The 17,564-nt window shown below is 40.6% G+C and overlaps 1 protein-coding gene across 1 annotated transcript in view; it reads right to left on the minus strand.

Moving 5' to 3' along the window:
- Positions 1-4,552: 4,552 nt before the first annotated feature.
- mrps15 (mitochondrial ribosomal protein S15) overlaps positions 4,553-17,564 on the minus strand; it is a 28,947-nt gene continuing 15,935 nt past the window's right edge. Inside the window, exons 4-8 of the mRNA XM_084336001.1 lie at positions 13,037-13,085; positions 10,104-10,188; positions 9,549-9,607; positions 6,708-6,899; positions 4,553-4,880 (exon numbers count right to left, since the gene is read on the minus strand). Of these exons, the coding sequence (XP_084192127.1) occupies positions 4,788-4,880; positions 6,708-6,899; positions 9,549-9,607; positions 10,104-10,188; positions 13,037-13,085 (478 nt within the window). The 3' untranslated portion in view covers positions 4,553-4,787. The remainder of the gene's footprint in view (positions 4,881-6,707; positions 6,900-9,548; positions 9,608-10,103; positions 10,189-13,036; positions 13,086-17,564) is intronic.

Here is a 17,564-nt window from a genome sequence, read left to right on the forward strand (position 1 = left end):
AACAGGCCTTTTCATTTCATGTTAGCATCAGTGATATCAGCCATGCTCAAAATTAGGGTGAAGCCTTGATCGTCATTTAGCCTTGTATAATTACCACATCAAAAGCAATGATGAATGAAATTTGATGACAATAATATTGTGATATAATATTCACAATAAAGATGTGAATTATTATAAAGGTACAAAATAATATTACTACTCGCTTTACAGGCATGACGTGTACACTAGTGTCAATCTCAATTCAAATAAATTAGTACTAAACTAACTAAAATCATTCGTTTATCTACAACATGTGAGAGCAGAACAGAAGAGAACCTCACTCACCAGAAATGTTGCAGATCTGACTGATACCCCTCACAGGAAGTTGACACATTTAAGTTGTGAAGGTAACTAACCGAACTAACTGTCATTTCCGAAGACGACAAAGAACACGCCTCTTTGTATAAAAAGAAAAAAAGAGAACCCAAGCAACTGAAACTGAGACACAGCCCAGATAATCAACCTCATCTACTTATGACTTATGATCGGATCATAAAATTGTTGAACAGGTGAACGATGACAGCTATTGTAGCTACCCCTCTGAACAGACAGCAGGATGATCAGCTGGCCGGCTACACCACAATAATATCCAATCATTTAGCATTTTTAGATTAGATATTAGTTATTAGATTATATATATATTGTAACTATACTTATTGTAGGGCAAATATAACTGAGGGCAGGGCATACATACTCTCATCTTGCACCTTGACCTTTTTACACTGCCTACTTGCCCATATGCGCATGTCCAGAGTTAATTATATTGTTATATTGTTTACACTGCTTATTTTTATTCTATTTACATTTCTACTTCTCCACTGTATCATAACTCTATGACCTGTATCATGTCTTCTACTACCTGCGGCACGGTGGTGTAGTGGGTAACACTGTCGCCTCACAGCAAGAAGGTCCAGAGTTCGATTCCCGCTTGGGGACCAGGTTTCCGCGATGCCAGGTACCCAGGTGGGGGATCTCCCAGGCCTTTCTGTGTGGAGTTTGCATGTTCTACCCATGCTCGCAAGGGTTCCCCCCCCCCCCCCCCCGATAAGAGAAACCCAATGGAAAAACATGCACAACAGATCGCTGATGCTATCGCGTCCCTGACGAAGACGGGCAAGAGCACTTGGATTGGTCCCTGGGCGCTGTACATCGCAGACGCGCTGTCTGCTCCCGGCAGCCCTTGGGGGGAAGGACGACGGGATGGGTTAAGAGCAGAGCTCAATCGCATTGGCGATCCTGAGAAAGACAATTGCATGTGTGTGTGTGTGCCGCCCATTGCATGTTGTTGTGTCGTTGCATGCCGAATAAAGACCTCTCTAAAGAAGTCCTGCATTATTATTTATTATTACCTGTACCTCCCCCCCCCTGCTGCTATGATGCCTGAATTTCCCCAAGGGGATCAATAAAGGAATATCTTATCTTATCATACACATGTTCCAATCATGATCAGCTGTTTAGTTCAGTTAGAGGGAACTCTATTTGAGTACTTTCTTTGAGTCGTACAACATCCTGTAACCCAAAGCCACAGATGATCATGTTCCTACTGTATTGTTACTCAAGTACTGTACTTAATTACACATTTTTGAGTTATTGCAGTGGTGGAAAGTAAGAAAGTATTTCTACTCAAATACTGTACTTAAGTAGAATTTGAGCTACTTGTACATGACTTGAGTATTTTCATTTTAGGAAACTTTGTGCTTTTACTCTACATTTCAAATATTGTATGTTTTACTCCATTATATATATCTTTTAAAATATTAAATATTTTGCACAGAAAACATGGCTATTAGTACTATTTTATCTGGGTATTCCTACTTTTACTTAAATACAGGAACTGTGTACTTCTCCCACAACTGGGTACTTGTACTGAGTATTCCCATTTTAGAGAACTTATATAGGTATAAGCATGCCATTGGCCGACAATTCCAGTTGGAATTCTCCTCCCCTTCTACTATTTTGCAATTGGTGTTCCAGGGATCGGATTAGAATACAAACACTACCATCATGTTCCTCGTTGAAGAATTACACTGTGTGCAATCCAGCTCTGAAAAAACATTGTTCTGCATGAATAGCGTATGGTGCCTGACTTGAGAGAAGTGATTCTGAGTTCTATTTCTGCTGAAAATGGAAGTTCACAGGGCAGCCGGGTGGCACAGCGGACTAAGCGCCTGCCCACCACCACAGAGACAGTGGGATCGAATCCAGCTGTGGTGCTTCCGGGTTGGCCGACCGTCCATACTAACACAATTGGCAGTGTTAGAGGGTGGGTCCTGGTCGTTGTAAACAGTGACTCCTACAGTTCGGTCGGGGCGCCTGCACAGCAAGGGAAGGATCTAAGAGAGGTAGTGTGACCTTCCACACGTTACTCTCCCAGTGAGTCCGTGCTGCCAGGTGAAAATAAGCGGTGGGCTGGGTACACATGTGTCGGAGGAAGCATGAGATAGTCTCCGCCCTCACAGATTGACGGTAGGGGGTAGAGAGCGCAACAAACAGGAAGGGGATTGGGAATTGGCATAAGGACTAACATTGAGATGGGAGAAAAACAGAAAAAAGGAGGGAAAAGATAATTAAAAAAAATAATAATAATGGAAGTTCACACTTGCTCATTACTCAGAAATAGCCTATCCCACCTTTAAGTACATTCAATATCAAATACTGTTTTACTTTTATGAAAGTAGAATTTTGTATTGTATCTGCGTCTCTCTACTTGTACTTAAAGGGATCATTAATAGTTCCAATCTGGAACTAGCTAGATAGTGTGTAGTAATACACTAGCTTCTTGAAGAATCAAAATAGTTCCGAGATATCAAGTCAGTCTGAGAGAACAATCAAGCATAGGAAGTACATGAGGACAGTTAAAACCGTTACTGGACCCCGTATGCTGCCTGTCTGAGGCTGCCCGGCTAGCTTTGAACACGGCCAGAACTTCGACCATGGGTCTCGGTAAGTCAGCTAATGGCTATGCATCGATTACAACTACTGGCAAGTATTTCATACCACTTTACGTCACAAAAACTGAACGGCCCCTTTAAGTAAAGGAACTTATATCACATGTCTGATATATACGACAACAACTATGGAGTTGCTTAGGTCCTTTACTCTTCTCCCTTTACATGTTACCGCTGTAGAGAACATAATGTAGATTTCCATAGCTATGCGGATGATACACAACTGTACATATCTGCTGAACCAAATGATACAGCGATTAGCTCCATTACAGACTGCTTACTGGCAATAAATAAATGGATGAGCAAGAACTTCCTGAAACTAAACGAGAACAAAACTGAAATTCTAATTATCGGCTCCAAAACTAAGAGAAACATTCATAAAGAACCTGGGGGGACTAACCCCTTGGATCAAATCTGAGGTCACTAGTCTTGGGGTTATCCTAGATTCAGAACTGAACTTCAATTCTCATATTAGAAAAGTGACTAAAACATCGTTCTTCCATCTCAGAAATATAGCAAAAATCAGAACGATGCTGAGAAGCTAATTCATGCATTCATATCTAGCCGGTTAGACTACTGTAATGCACTTTTCACAGGTCTCCCTAAGAAAACCACAGAGAGGCTTCAGCTAATCCAAAACTCTGCAGCCCGACTGCTAACTAGAACCAAAAGGAGAGAGCACATTTTTAGCTGCTTTACACTGGCTTCCTGTAACATTTAGAATTGACTTTAAGGTCCTTCTCCTTACATACAAAGCTCCAAATGGACAGGGACCTAGCTACATCGCCAACACTCTAAGAAATTACACACCAGCAAGAACACTGCGATCATCAGCTGCTGGACTACTAGAGGCTCCCAGAAGCAGTCAAAAGAGGATCGGTAATGCAGCCTTTATCAACTATGCCCCAAAACTATGGAACAAACTACCCCAAAACATCAGGGAAGCCAACTCGCTAGACATCTTTAAAAGACAGCTTAAAACCTATCTCTTTGCTCAGGCATTTCACTGATAGAAATCTGCTACCACCTAGTGGCAAGAGGAAACATCAGGGATATCCTGACACAACTTGTATTTACCTGCACTATTCTTACCCTGCCTACTCTTATACACTGCCCATCAAATTCATGTGTCGGTTATTGCACTTTTTACTTCTTACTGATGACTATTTTTAAACTGAATAATTTTAAACTATTTTTACTATTTGTGTTACTGAAAACTGTAAGCGGAGAGCCTATTGGGATGCTAGATCCTAATGTGAAACACTGTGATTCTACCCGTCTATCTTTTTATGCTCGCTTATGCCTGTATTTTTTACTGTTGTGAAGCACTTTGAACTGCAACCTCTGTATGAAAAGTGCTATACAAATAAAGTTATTATTATTATTATAACTGTGTACTCTCTTTTTAAGTAGTTTTCTTCATCATCTGCATAAGCTGGGGGTAGTTACAGCATGTCTTCTCTGAAGTTAGTAATTCATGGAATGTCATGCCATATTGTGATCAACAGAGTAATAATCACCAAAGATATTTGTATTTTAGTACAAATAAAACAATTACCACCTCAAAAGTTCCTATTACGTTTATTAGCATTACATCCTGACTGTTCACCCTGAAAGGAGAGGACCCTGAAAGGAGAGGACAGATTTTTCAAACATGTACTGCATGTTGACACTATTATACAGGAACAATCACTGAACGCCCCTTCCCACAGTACCACAGCGAAAGACAAAGTAAGAACATTGTTCCGGACAAATATCTCAATGAATATGCTCCGATACACTTTATTGTTGGAGTAATTTCTACTGGGTTTCGGCAGCTGTTAGTGTACTGGCTCTGGCTTGCTTCATCTTCAGCTTCTGCTCTGCCTTCTGTTTCTGCACCTCTTTGAAGACCTGAGAGAAAGACCACATAACCACTACATGAGTCATGGCACAATGATGACGACATCATCAGCATATCCATAATAATCCATCAGACAAGAGTGTGCATATGTTAAAACCAGTAGCCCCACGTGGGACTTGTAGGGGTGTAACAATTAATCAAATCCACTGATCCACCAATTTTACCTTTTATTTTAAAGGGGAACTATTTTACTATTCCTAGCACTATTTGGGCAACTTTAAACAATTCCTGTCAGTCTATTGAAGACATCTGTACGTTTAAAAAAAAAAATGCATTGGTTTATATTTCTAATCAAGTACTCAAACCCATCATTTTTCAGCCACAAGAAATCAGGCTGTTATGGCCTGGCTCCGCCCATAAGCACTTTGAGTGACAGTAGGTCGAGAGAGAGAGGGGGTGTAGACAGACAGACACCCTATGTCTATACGTTGTGTTAGTTTTGCTGCTGCTGCTAAGAGAGAGAGAGAGAGAGAGAGAGAGAGAGAGAGAGAGAGAGAGAGAGAGAGAGAGAGAGAGAGAGAGAGAGAGAGAGAGAGAGAGAGAGAGAGAGAGAGAGAGAGAGAGAGAGAGAGAGAGAGAGAGAGAGAGAAAGAGAAAGAGAAAGAGAAGAGAGAGAGAGAGAGAGAGAGAGAGAGAGAGAGAGAGAGAGAGAGAGAGAGAGAGAGAGAGAGAGAGAGAGAGAAGTGTTACAGTTCTCTCTCTCTCGGTTCGGGAGCTCGTTTACAGTTCTCTCTCGGTTCGGGAGCATGAGCTGTAGCGCAGCACGGTGGTACTTCCTCGAGAGGGAGAGGGAGACACGCAGAGCGTTTACAGTTCTCTCTCGGTTCGGGAGCATGAGCTGTAGCGCAGCACGGTGGTGGACTTCCTCGAGACGCAGAGCGTTTACAGTTCTCTGCTTCTCTCGCTCAGCGGGCAGCTAGAGGGGGCGGGTGTTATTATGCAAATGCACCATATGACGTCCCATATAGGCAAATTTTCAGATGACTCACTTGAGGGAGGGACATTATTGTGAGGGGAGAATTGGAAGAATGCGCCAAATCGAGAATTAGAGACATAGATCCTATTACTATAAGTCCACATAGCTAGAAAATAACCCTAAACACTGGAAAAGGTCATTTATAAGATAGTTCCCCTTTAAGGTGAAAATTGATTAATTAATGCAGTGTGCTATGACGGTCAAGTAGCTCTGAAAGTCCTTGTGAGGGCAATTCATTCTGCATTCCTCAAGGCCTTTATATTATTTAACAGCGGCAACATGTTTGTGATGAAATGTGTTCTTGTTAGTACTTCGTTTTTGACTGTGTTAGGGGGGGTATGGTAGAAGCACTTACAGTACATACCTGGAAACCTTTCCAAACATGCCTTTTCCATAAGCCATGAGGAAACCAAAATGCTCCCATACCACTGACTTGAAAGAATCATGAGGATCTTCAAGCAGTATATCTTTTGTGTCTTGAAAAGTGACTTAACGTTAGCTTACTGAGCTATTAGCTAATGTTATGCACTGTAGCACTCCGTTTCTGTTAAGTCACTTAAGCTGGAACACATGTATACTTGTTTTAAACATAACGTGACTTGGAAATCGTCTATCCTAATGTTTAGTTTCGATAACAGAGTGAAAGCTCATAGTTTTAAATCTTAAAATCTAAATCGTTGCAGCCCTGAGAATTAGATGTTTACATTTTCTAAATGGAAAATGCCTATATATTTCTTTGTCTGAAGGGCTTCATTTGTCCCGTCATTCAGAGAACATTAGGCATCAACTTAGGCAAGAGTGTCAGACATAGTATGTACACCTCCCTCCTCCTAATGGCTACCTTAATGCAGAGAGCCTTCTTAGCCAGCCAGCGGCGGGTGGTGCGCCTGTAGTATTCTGGGGGGAAGGTATAAGTGATGCCGAGCTGCTGACACACATTCTCGAAGGCGTCGTAGCGGGTCAACCTCAGGGTCTTCAGGAGCTTCTTCCTGCGGTCGATGGACATGAGCATGCGCCTCTTATTCGCTTTGTCCTAGAATACAAGGGGACAGGGAGGAATTGGGTCAGAGGTCAAATAACAACCAATCCTTCAGACAAAGAACCATATACTAAGTACATTTTCGTTTTCAATATGATTTGGATTGACTTTACTACTGCAAATACAGAATGTGTGTGTGTGTGTGTGTGTGTGTGTGTGTGTAGTAGGGCTGTCCCCGACTAAGGATTTGGATGGTCGACTAGGATTGGCCAACATTTGCCGTTAGTGAACTATTGGTTGACTTAAAAAAAGAATATTATAATAATATTTATTATTTTTATTTTATATTTTTTATCATTCCATTTGGGCTGTGGGGGGTGCTTAATGTCTGAAGGAGTCGACTGAAGGCTTCTTGTCCTCTGCAAAAGCATGCAATTGGTCCACTGATGGATACATCTTGATATTTGTCTAGTCTAGTGTGTTCATTAGATGGGTGAAATCCTCTTTCAGTGCCTCTGTGCCTGTTTTCGTAGGCAGTTAGCCTCTGGTATGCGTGCCATTAGTGTTAGCCACGCTTCTAGGCCTCTTTTCTTTTGGAAAGAATGATAAAAAAAAAAAAAAAAAAAAAAAATTATATTTCTTTTATTATTTTTTTTATTATATTCGACTAAGAGGTTGGCCAGTCGACTACGGCTCCTTTCGACCGATTAGTCGACTAATCGATTAATAGGGGTCAGCCCTAGTGTGTAGGCATCATTTCCCAATGTAGAATGAAGAATTGTGTTGCAATTTGAAAATATAACCCCTGTAAGAAAGTTCAGTACCAAATACCAAGCTAAATTAGATTAAAATGTATCGTCATTATACAGCACAAGTACAGTACAAAAAAAAATGTTTTGGCATCTAACCAGAGTGCAAATGTACAGGTGATTAAACTGGATACAAAATATATATAAATGTACTACAGAGTAATAGTTCTAATTAGATGTATTATAGTATTGTTACGTATAGTAATAAAGGTATAAAGACACACTATGGTAGTAGTGATACTGGCCAGTGGTATGACTAGTAAGAGTAGGTAAGGGATATGTACAGATATATATATATATATATATTAAGGCTGTCAAAGTTAACGCGGTATTAACGCGTTATCGCCCGATTCTATTAACGCCACTATTTTTTTTAACTCACTATTAACCTTTTCCAATTTTTTTTTAACTTTTTAACTTTTTTTATTAGACTTCACTCAGGTGTATTATTGATACGCTCATTGATACTATGTTTGTTTCTGACTGTGTGTGGGTGTGAGAGAGATAGAGAGAGGGGGGGTGAGAGAGATGAGGAAGGGGGGGCAAGAGAGAAAGAGAGCTGGGAGTGTGTGTGTGTGTGTGCGTGTGTGTGTGTGTGAGAGAGAGAGAGGGGGGGGGGGGGGGTGAGTTCTCAGCCCTTGTGTGGGTTAATGTAACAAGTTCCTAACGTTTTCTTTCCCCTATTATTTCATGCACTTTATTCATTGTTTTAAATTATTATTTTCTTTTAAGTTATTTTGTGCATCACTCTGTTTTAAATTTGATGCAAATTTGCAATGGGTCATCCTTTTGTATTAAATGGCTGTTTAAAGCAAGCATTTGTTGACTCTCATGTTGATAAGAGTATTAAAACTTGAAAAATATCAGTTTATGGTAAGAAAAAGAAAATGCGATTAAATTGCGATTAATCGCGAGTTAACTATGGACAATCATGCGATTAATCGAGTTAAATATTTTAATCGATTGACAGCACTAATATATATATATATAATATCTACAGATATGTAAAAAAGGATTATATGCAGGTATATTCTAGATAGACAGATGTGGATAAATATATATATGGTAAATATATGTATACGGTATACAGCATTATTGCACATGCTATCATACAGAGTTATATGGGTTATATGCAGGTGCATAAGTAGGTATATAAAAAGGATTATATATATATATGATAAATATAAATATTTATATACGGTGTATATATATAGAAAAACGCACACAAACGCAACAATTTCCCAGCACAGAGCATGAGTGTGGCATGTTCTCATTTCTTGGGGGGGGGGGGGGGGGGGGGGGGGGGGTTGTACACAGGATATCCTGTAGCACAGACTGCGTTCACACCAGTGTCAGTGGAGAGATGTGTTCAGTTCACACATCTGATGTCCTAGTAGTACTACTACTCAACTGTCTTATGAGACCATTCCATGCCACATCATCATATAATACTTTGTCAGATCTTCTTGAAATCTGTTTAGCATCACACGTTTTACAAGGGGAAAGCAACCACACCAGCAACTCAACTCTGGCATTTTGAAACGGACTCTTGTCTTGTGCCATGTCTCCACTAGCTATGTTCAGCCTGGCTGGGGCTAGCCATGGTCTAGCATGGTATGGGTACAGTTGGGATTGTGTCTCCATTGCGTTTGTAAACTCTCTGGTTGCTAGGCAATCTCACACCACAAACTGTGGTACACAAGCTAAACCATATGATACAACAGTTGCAGCCGGGTTGTGAAAGGTGGCCGTCTCAGCCGGGGTCCAGCCAGGTTTGGCCAGGTTCTAAAGACAATGGAGACGCTCACTGTGCACCAGACAGGCCACAGCATGGCTAAATCCTGGCTAGTGGAGACAAGGCATTATATACCAATAGTGAGGACTGAGGACACACCTTGTGATGTTTCTGTAAGTGCTCCTGATAGTTTCGGATCCTTGCTGTCAAAATGGCCACTGCAACAAAATGAGATGAGGGTGAGGTCGACAAGGGGGGGGGGTTCAGGGGTACTGTTAAAAATGAATAGAGTGAAAGATTGAATGGAGAAGACTGCATATATATTGAATGGAGAAGACTGCATATAGATTGAATGGAGAAGACTGCATAGATTAAATGGAAAATACTGATATAGATTGAATAATACATTTATTTTATATAGCGCCTTACATTAGGAATCTCAAAGCGCTTTACATACATGGCATTATAGCATACAGACAAACGCAGTACAGGGACAAACACAGTGCATGGACTTTCACAATGACGACATAGTGGGGATAATACAGAGAGAGGGCGACAACTTAGAGACAAGACAGAGAACATTTTAAAATAAATAATAATACTAAAATATAGGTGTGTACAGATGTGAAAATGAAGTAAATGGAGAAGACTGCATATAGATTGGGGAAGATTGAAAAGACTGAAAACACTATAGGTAGGATGGTGGGAACTTACCCTTGAACTCTATAGAGCTACGGTCGCCCTTGTCCCTCTGGACTTTGGCAACGAGCTGCTCCTTTTTTAGTTGCAGCTTTTCACTCTAACGCACAAAAGAAGGAAATAACCAAATTGCGCAGTACATGCGTACATTACGGCTGGGCGACACAGACGGAATTGATATCATGATTCATATATTGCACATATGGTAACAGTAATCATATTTACTTGGATAGGACATTTGTGATTTGATTTCACAATTGCTACAGTACAACTGAAATGCCAAGATAAAATGTTATTTGGCAATTTACAAAAGGTCATTTCAACATGACTCATCTTGCCTTCAGAGAGAGCAAGTGTAAAAAGATTATCAGGTAAGATTGTTTACTGAATTATATGGTGCCTTCAATTCAATAAACAACCCTCAATGTGACCTACATGTTTCTGACTCTTTCGTTATACCAAGCACAGTACTTTGTCTACATTTCAACCAAAAGAAAAGGCAACAAACGAAAATATAATTAAAGCTGGAAAAACTTCATTCAGTAAAACATTGTTTCATTTTATTCGAGACATTTTAAAAGACATGATGTTTCGGCACCGTTACAAGACCCCCACCAGAATGCAATACAGCAAGTAACTGAGGAAATCCAGTGCTATTTTATCACCGTTTCTGCTACTGATTTTCACATACTTATACATAATTATAGTATCGTAAATTAGTGGAATTTCTTTCTTATAATTGCTTATGCTGCTCATTTTTTAATGTTGATGCTATTTTCTTATTGCTTTCTTTATATTCTACTTCATGTTGATGCTGTTGCTAGGCAGAGAACAAAATAATTTCACTCCTCTATGCTGTAAACAGGAATAGAAGACAAAACTGATTCCGATTCTCTGAGCCATGATGGCCGTCTCTGGCTCCAGACAGTTTAGTTGTTTGTTTATGGGGGTAGATTTCTATCAAAAATAAACAAACGCAAAAGTAGAATCCTAAAACCCTACTACTCTTGCCAATCTAAAGGCAGAGAGGGGGATGAGAAGGAAGCTGGCTGCTATCCTGGAGAATCCCTCCCACCCCCTCTATGACGAGCTAGTCAAGATGAGAATAATTTACAATTATTATACTGCATATGTATTTCTTACATAATACAGCTGCAGTGTTCATCAACTCCTCTGGGATAAACGGGGACACAATGCTCCATAAGCAATAAGTTAAAGCTAATTACCTTAGCATATTTGACATGTACAGTGTCATGTACAGTAACTGACTTATGTTTAATCAATACAAATAAACGATGGGATTAGAAAACTACAAGGCTAAATTAATTCAGAATGCAGTTGTATGTTGAAATGTGGTGGCTGGACAAGATTTTTGTATCAAATATGAAAGATATGAATAATATAATAATATTATTACTTTGAGCATACCCACAAACAGATATTCATCATAAACCCATTCAAGTAAATTTTCAGACGGAATTGTTTTATTACTATCACTATAATTATCATAACTTTTGAACAATAAATTATATTTCTAATCTGTCAGCTGTTCTATATTGCCCACATAATTGTCTATATCCGATACCCTCTAAGTTTCCTGCTAGCTTGTCAGTAAAGTGGTTGAAAATGCAGTTGTTTGTTGAAATGTGTTGGCCGGACAAGATTTTTGTAATAATTTCTGTATCAAATATGAAAGATATTAATAATAATAATCATACAGATATTTTATCATACAGAATCATACAGATATTTTATAGCCCTAGTTGTTATCTTCAAAATGGTACTATATATATATATATATATATATATATATATATATATATATAGCATTCATTTTCATAATGGAATGTTGATGCCTAGGGCTAAAGATAATGTGCGATTTTGGCCACTGGTAGCGCTCATGAGCCGAAACACACCTCGGGCCGTGTTCGGTAGCACCGAAGAAGAAGAAGCTTCACACACGAATCCACACGAGGAAAACAGTGAAATATTTGTCTCAAAATTCTGTACGTAACTCCAAGCTGATCAAGCGTGTCCTTAAATTCCGTACGTAAATCTAAGCAGATCAAGCGTGTTTTTAGAATTCCGTATGTAAATCTAAGCAGATCAAGCGTGTTTTTATGATTCCGTACGTAAATCTAAGCAGATCAAGCGTGTTTTTATGATTTATGAAACACAAATTGAGAGGTGTGTGTGTGGATCGTTTTTACGATTGTGGATTCTACTTTTGAGTTTGTTTATTTTTGATAGAAATCTACCCCCTATTTATTTACATCTTATGAAATTATGTATGCACCTTCCTTGCACATTGTAAGTAGAAAAATGGGTAACCACTGCGCTCAGACAGGTGCGTAGTCCAACATTAATTATGTCACAAAAAAGGGAGTAGGGACCGCACTCGAGGAAAGTCGTTGTTTTTATTTTAATATGCACAATTTGTATAAGCAACTATCATTGCACACTGATGAAGGCCGGATGGCTGAAAACGTTGTGCTTATACAAATTGTGCATATTAAAATAAAAACAACGACTTTCTTAGAGTGCGGTCCCTACTCCCTTCCTTGCACATTATCATTGATCTAGGTTTAAAAACTGGGATTTAAAGGAAACCTTCAATTTAATCACAGAGTTTAAAACTCAGTACAACAGAATGAAATGATAAATCATGATTGAATCCCGTTTAAAAGTGTATCCTTGTCGGTGCAATCTACCCTCATTTTCAAATGATACTCCCTAAAATATTTCAGATGTCATTTTGTGCTCATTATCATTAACTTAGACAACAAAATGCAATATCAGAATATCAGAATTTCATCATAATATAATATCCCATGATTTGGATACTGACATTTCAATTTAGGTCACAACTCATAACTCATGAATCATCAGCCAAAAGAAAATGTGAAAAAAACTAAAAAACACACAACAGATAAGGTGTTAGCACTTACATGGCTTGCCAACTCCAATGTAAGAAGCCTTTTGACAATGCCATCAGCCCTGTTAACACAAAATACACCAACATTAGAGCTGCAATTACTGACGTAGACCTACTCATTATATAGGCATACACTCAGTGGCCATTGTGTAGGTAGTGGAACCAGGTGTGGTCTTCTGCTGCTGTAGCTGGTCTACTTCCAAGTTCTACATGTTGTGCGTTCAGAGATGCTCTCCTGCATTTATGCCACTGTTTTAACACGTGGTTATTTTGAGTTACTGTCACCTTCCTGTCATCTGCAGCCAGCCTGGCCGCTCTCCTCTCACCTTTCTCCTTTAATGAGGTGTTTTTGCCCACAGTAAACTGGTGCTCAACTGTCGCTGGTTTTTCTGTTTTTTCTAGAGAGTGTTGTGCTTGAAAATCCCAAGAGATAAGCGGGTTCTGAGATACTCGAAGCGCGGTCCGGTACCAACAATCGTTCCACCACCACAGTCAAAGTCACTTAGATCATATTTCTCCCTCATTCTGGTGTTTGGTCTGAACAACAACTGAACCTCTTGACCATGTGCGCAAACTGTGCATGCTTTTATACAAATGATTGGCCGATTCAATATTTACATTAACAAGCAGGTGTACAAATGTCAGTGTTTCCCATGTTCCCATGACATTGCCCTGTGACAACTCCTCTCTCGGCTTACACTGTTTCAGTTTGTAGTGAAAACTCCCAGCAACAGTTACAGTTGTTGAAGAATAGACCAATGCTAATGAGTCCAATGTGTCTAACATGCTTTTGCATCCTCACCAACCCTGTATGCCTAAGTCACGGTAAAAACCGAAACTAACATTAGATGCTAACGTTAACTAAGCTGGCCCCAAAACAGTTAAACTGACCCTGGAGTCGCTCACAGCAGAGTAGTCCTCTGGACCAGTTAAAACAGTTAAACCAGTCCTGGAGCCACTCACAGCAGAGTAGTCCTTTGGACCAGTTAAAACAGTTAAACCAGTCCTGGAGCCGCTCACAGCAGAGTAGTCCTTTGGACCAGTTAAAACAGTTAAACCAGTCCTGGAGCTGCTCACAGCAGAGTAGTCCTCTGGACCAGTTAAACTGACCCTGGAGCTGCTCACAGCAGAGTAGTCCTCTGGACCAGTTAAAACAGTTAAACTGACCCTGGAGCCGCTCACAGCAGAGTAGTCCTCTGGACCAGTTACACTATCAAAACTCGATAGTTGATAATAAATATTTCACTTCATTAGCTGAAATATTCTAAAATGATTAAGTCTGCTATAAGCCACTCTGCCTAGGGCTGGGCGATATGGCCAAAAACGTTATCGCGATAAAATTATAAAATTATTTTCATATAACTCGATATCGATAATTATCGTCGATATAATGTCTGTCAAGTTTAATTAACTTATTATGCCCGGCGCCGATGGACGGGCTATTAATACTTGTTTTGCTGCTGTGAATGTCTCGAGAGTCGAGTTGATGTCGTCATCAGTCCGCGCACGTTAGCAGTTAGCCAAAGTAAGCGGAGTATCTCATGACAATGTACTAAAAATGACGCTTAAATACTCTGTTCCGCCCAATTCATTGCAACGACGTCCACCGTATACCCCACACTACTATAACAGTTACCCTCAGAATTCAAAACACACACCAACTCGGCAGGTAAACTGTAAAATAGCGCCGTGCAAGCTAATTAGCCCTAGCCAGCCTCGTTTCCGAGCGGAGTATCTCATGACAATGTACTAAAAATGACCCTAAAATACTCTGTTCCGCCCAATTCATTGCAACGACGTCCACGTATACCCCACACTACTATAACAGTTACCCTCAGAATTCAAAACACACACCAACTCGGCAGGTAAACTGTAAAATAGCGCCGTGCAAGCTAATTAGCCCTAGCCAGCCTTGTTTACTGAGTCCTAACTCCGCGTCTCCTTCCGGGTCTCCTTCCGCTATCGGCCATCTCCTTCACTGATTGGTTGTTAGTGCGTGTGCTCATATCCAAGCTTGGAAAATCGATATATCGAAACTTTGCGACCACGTTTCATGTTTATTTCGAGGAAATAATTTATCGCGATAGTTATCGTTATCGTTTTATCGCCCAGCCCTAACTCTGCCTATGTGTGTGTTTGTGTGTGTGTGTTAGGCTTGGGCGGTATGACGGTATTACGGTATACCAGGGTATTTAGAAATCCCGACGGTATTGAAAATCAATACCGTCCGTCACGTCAAAATCACAGATGCGCTTCAGTTTCTTTTACAGTGAAACAGAGTTTTGAGTGTAGTGTACACACGCGCCAGCAGAGGGCGAGACCAGTCTAGTGGAGCGAGTGGGTCACAACGGTGTTCACGTTTTACGGTAATGTTGCGACAGTGCTGTGAAAATACCGTAAAGCGTTGTGACGAGAGTTGGTGTGTGTTGTGGTGCACTAGTGGAGCAAGCAAATAATCCGTCTCTTATTATATGTGAACTAAAGAGTACAAGGTTTACACAACAGCCCCCACCCGCTGTTTTATTGTATTTGTACCGTCCTGTACTATCCGCTGTCAGCTGTTTATCTCTCTCTGTGAGCTTGATTAGCTAACGTTAGCTCATGTTAGCTAGCGTTAGCTCTGCGGCTAATCTTAGATTACCCTGAACTAAATCAATAACTAGGTTATAAAGCATTAGAGTAGTTTTCACTGCACATAGAAGTAGCCAAACAGCGCAAGCATTTCGGGAGCATATGACCAAAACCCAGGCAATTTCGAGCAGTTAAGGAATCAAATAGTCTGCCATGGCTAGGCTACATGCCAACGTTAACGGTGCAGGCTTCTACCATTCTGAGACTGAGAGCTAACGATGATTAGTTTACTTGGTAACACGGGTTGCCCCCCCGCTGATGAAAATGAAAGTCATACCGTCATATACCGTATACCGGGGTATTATGTCATCAAAATATGACTGTGTGAAAAAAAGGATACCGCCCAAGCCTAGTGTGTGTATACATTTGCTATAGGCTACATGGATTAAGCTAGTTATCTTTAACTCATTGGTGGCCAACAACAAGTAAACTCGTGTTTCGCCGCCAACGCTTGAGCGCCAATAACGAGTAAACTCGCTTTTGGATCCTTTGATATTTTTCCTTTGATCCCCGTTCTAAACAGTCAACTGGATCACTCTAGGTGTCCCTGGCTCATTTGCCTACGTTGGAATTGCAATGCCGATCGAATCTCACCAGGTGGCAGAATCGCCTACCCTTTGAACTCTGATAGAAAGGTATCAGTAGAGACAATGTCTGAACTGGACTGTCAAGACTAACTGAGGGGGAGGAGCTCTTGCAGAGCAATCGCTAGGAGATCTGCTTGCCTCAAAACCTATAGTTTCCCGTAAACACGAGTAATTACATATAAACGAGTAATCGCGATCGCCGATGGGATCATTGGAATTATTCTTTTTAGAGTACCTTCTGGCTAAGGTAAGGTATATTCTATGTCTATTTTACCGAAGCTGAAACATGTTTCTGTAACGATCACAGTGTCTTATTTTACCGGACCTAAACCAAGCTTTTTATAACGATCGCATTTTCGGGGTAAGACTACCCCCCACCCATTTGAGAGAAAACTGTGTTTTTCAAAGTATGTAATGTATATTGGGGGCGATGACAGCATCTAAAGGGGTCAGGTCAGAGAGGTCGAAATGTGCATGGTGGGGGTGGAGGCGGTTTAAAAGTGGCTGGCAGTCAGTGTTAGCAGCGAGCAGAGTGTTTGCATTCCATCAGAACATCAACAGCTGATAAGAACAGCAGCAGGCACAGGAGCGAGGGAGAGAGTTTGACATTAATGAAACAGACGTTTAAAATGTGTGTTTAAAGGTTAGAGCAGTTGTCTTGGCAGCGGCACATAGTAACCAGAAGAGGGGCGGGCCTGTCGTTGCTATGGCGAGAATATAGAAAAGTAAGTTCCTTCCGGGTGTAAGCCAGACCAAAGAAACGAATCCCACAGGAGAGAAGAAACCATCAGAGACTCTCATCCCTCTCACCCTCGCCGGTGGGGGGGAGGGGGAATGATTAGCTTCGGCTAACGGGAGAAGGGTTCTGGCTAACGACAAGGCCTGAGCCACTATTGGACTGAACAGCAGAAGAGACGATAGCAAGGACAATACAATCTGATAACATCTGAGCTGAGGCTTCTGTTTATGTAATAAACAACGTTCTTTCAAGAAAGGTATTACGCTGTCAAGGGTCGAATTCTTACGGAGGTGGTCAAATTCTTATGCTTGCGGATTTGCATTAAAGGGGGATGACAAAGATTGTATCAGCCAGTATGAGAAGACGAAATAAACACAACGCAGGGTCAGTGGATGGAGAGATGATAACACAAGCCAAACAGATGAAGTGATACTGCTGAACCATCGAAATCTAACACCTTGATGATTTTGTGAAGGCACATGTGTACATGGTATATACCTTTGATTTGGGAGTATTTGGGGTTTCAGGGGATCAACCAGAACGATTTGGGTTTATTGCATATAACGCGTCTTATCTCTCGATCT

The sequence above is a fragment of the Notolepis coatsorum genome (assembly GCF_963971535.1).
Source record: "Notolepis coatsorum genome assembly, chromosome: 19".
NCBI classification, from domain to species: domain Eukaryota; kingdom Metazoa; phylum Chordata; class Actinopteri; order Aulopiformes; family Paralepididae; genus Notolepis; species Notolepis coatsorum.